The sequence below is a fragment of the Olea europaea genome, unplaced genomic scaffold (assembly GCF_002742605.1).
Source record: "Olea europaea var. sylvestris unplaced genomic scaffold, O_europaea_v1 scaffold399, whole genome shotgun sequence".
Lineage (NCBI taxonomy): Eukaryota > Viridiplantae > Streptophyta > Magnoliopsida > Lamiales > Oleaceae > Olea > Olea europaea.
In genome coordinates, this window is record NW_019259490.1 from 684,012 (window position 1) to 686,520 (window position 2,509).

At 34.3% G+C, this 2,509-nt stretch overlaps 1 protein-coding gene across 1 annotated transcript; it reads right to left on the minus strand.

Moving 5' to 3' along the window:
• Positions 1-13: 13 nt before the first annotated feature.
• Positions 14-2,305, minus strand: LOC111387323 (secretory carrier-associated membrane protein 4-like). The gene is made up of 8 exons (XM_023011878.1): positions 2,163-2,305; positions 2,018-2,080; positions 1,418-1,451; positions 1,202-1,324; positions 554-616; positions 343-436; positions 213-258; positions 14-123 (listed from the first exon to the last, which is right to left on the minus strand). The coding sequence occupies exons 1-8, from the start codon at positions 2,280-2,282 to the stop codon at positions 52-54; spliced, it is 615 nt and encodes a 204-aa protein (XP_022867646.1). The 5' UTR covers positions 2,283-2,305; the 3' UTR covers positions 14-51.
• Positions 2,306-2,509: the final 204 nt, after the last annotated feature.

A 2,509-nucleotide genomic window follows, 5' to 3' on the forward strand; every position in this document is an offset into this window, starting at 1 on the left:
ACCAAGACCCAAAAAATTCATTTTTCCAGGTTAAAAAGATGGAGGGAGATCTCACGTTAACGATTTCCCATGAAAGACAATTGGAGGCGCAATTGCAGCAAATATGCAGAAACCGATGTGGAGCTGCACAGTGGAAATTAAATCAAATATATCATAAAAGATTTAGCTATTTTTATATAGCAAAAATGTACATGCCAAAGAACAGAACATACCAAGTAGAAAAGGAAAAACCAGCTAAATTTAAGTGCACTGTCAGTCCTGAACTCAAAATCAGTAACAGAAAGAGCCGTTATTCCATGATAATAAGAATCACCATAAGTGAAATAAGGGGATTTCAAATACCTCATTGCACGATACAAAGGCCTGTACCATAGAACATATGAAAGGGGGCATCCCATAAGAGCATAGATTATTGCAAGGAAAAAAATCTTGACCCCTATGGATGGTAATACCACATTATTAGCACAGTAACAAAGTCCAGTATTTATTTGGCTTAGTACACCAGAAGATCTAAATGCAATAATGTGAAATGAAAGAACAAGCAGAAACTTACCACCGCCTCTTATCCACGCCACCGTGATAGCAACAACATTGAAGACAAGGCAAAGAACGATACCTGTATAAATTTCATAAGATCAAGAAAAATTATAATATCCAGGCACTAGTATTTGTGACAAACCACGGATAAAAGTCTCACATACTCATGGACAAACATAAGGCAATTTCAATTCCAATTTTAAAAAGGTTAATAGGAAAATAAGTTAACAAGTAAATTCAGTTCAGCCAATAAGTATTGATTATGCTTAGCATCAAACAACTAATTTATAGGACGAGACAATGAGGCATTCAGAACAAAGAAACAATATGCAAAAGACGTGTTCTCAAGCAAGTGTACTGTTTTCAAAAAATTGATCTGCCAATTTCAAGCTAAGACCTACAACAAATGAGCAGAGACAGATCTCAATTATAGAAATTCAAAAGATTTTTACAATAAATTCCTAGCGTGAGCATGCATATTTTCAAGGTAACAGAAGCCAATGCTTCTCTCACACAATAACCATCATATCCAAGAGCCAGCATTTAGCATGTTGATCAAAACTATTCACAAACCCCGCACTAGGAATAACTAAAAGATACAACCTTTTAAAAGATCAAGAGGAACTTGACAAGTAAAAATCAAAAAGGAAGGCACCATAAATACCTAACCAACTGGCAAAAGCCAGATACTGCAACCTTTGAGCATGAACTGGTATCTCATTGGCTATATCATGATGAATAATTGGGAAAAATGGGGGCCAATTTTTGTCATCCGCAGGAACACCAGCTGAATCAAGCCATTGCGAACTGAATTACAAACACAAGAAAACAAGAAACACAAAGCATAAACATGATGGTTCACATCTATCTCATAACATACCACTGGCAACAGCATCTTCTCTACGTTTAATATCCTGCAAATCCACAAGCATTAAGTACCATTGAAAAGTTAAAAACTCAAAAAGGAGCAGAACCAAAAAAGAAAGTATATTGAAAAACACAATGCAGCAATACAGCAAAATTCGCCCCTGTTTGGTCTCCACTTTAATGTGATTTTCAGAGAATATATATTTTGGAATAATGATTTTTTGGAGAACGTGTGGTTAAAAAAATAAAAATAAAAATTTATGGTTTATGTATAATATTATTTTATTGAAGGATGTATTATTGAAAATAAGAAAAGGAATAATGTATTTGTTTGGATAATGGAGCCTGAACAGGGGCTCATTCTTAGCCTCTATTTGGCAGTGATTTTAATCTAAATTAAAGTCACTTTTAACCACATATTTTACAAGACTCACAACTTTTCAACCACACATTTCATTTAACTTTCATTAAAATCTACTAAAAAACTAATTTTAATTCCCACCAAACAAGTGCTCAATGTTTTTTTTAAGGTGCCATATGCAATCTTTTAAAGTATTTTCCCAGAATGAATATCAGAATATCAAATAAATTCAATGAAACATGGAAAACCAACCCTTTCTCTCCTGTTCAAATCTGCTTCCCAAGTTGAAAGTTCTCTCTCTTTTTTCCTTGGGTCCTGGAAATTTACGCCACAATTTAGATAAGAAATTTAGCTACTCTCCTAGAAAATTCTTACAATGTCTTGTCAACTACATTACATTCACTGTATCTAACGGTATGTCCACCGTGGCATCATTTTTCTGGCCAAAACCCAGGGTATTGGAAACAATCTGAGGAATCCGTGACTTTGAAGCAGGAGCGGTACTGCCTTTCTGCATTGGAACCAAACAAATAGCATGATAAAAAGCTACAGACAGAGAAATACTAAAAACCGGAAGTTTCTCAAGAGACAACAGAATTGGACAATAAGATGTAGTCAACAAATAACTATAAGCTAAATTAAAATTTAATCCAAATTAAGCATACCATTAGATCCTTAAGCTGATATTAGCCTATTTCTACAAGCCGTGATTTTCCTTCTGTGTCCTTTCTTTTCTTTTCTTTT

Bases quoted from the DNA above. Each gene is read 5' to 3' on its own strand.
- LOC111387323 (XM_023011878.1), bottom strand. From the start codon at position 2,282: ATGCAGAAAGGCAGTACCGCTCCTGCTTCAAAGTCACGGATTCCTCAG. The intron at 1,325-1,417 runs GTATGTTATGAG...GGCTTGATTCAG, and splicing joins AGAAGATGCTGTTGCCAGTG to CTGGTGTTCCTGCGGATGAC. The intron at 437-553 runs GTAAGTTTCTGC...TACCATCCATAG, and splicing joins GGCGTGGATAAGAGGCGGTG to GGGTCAAGATTTTTTTCCTT.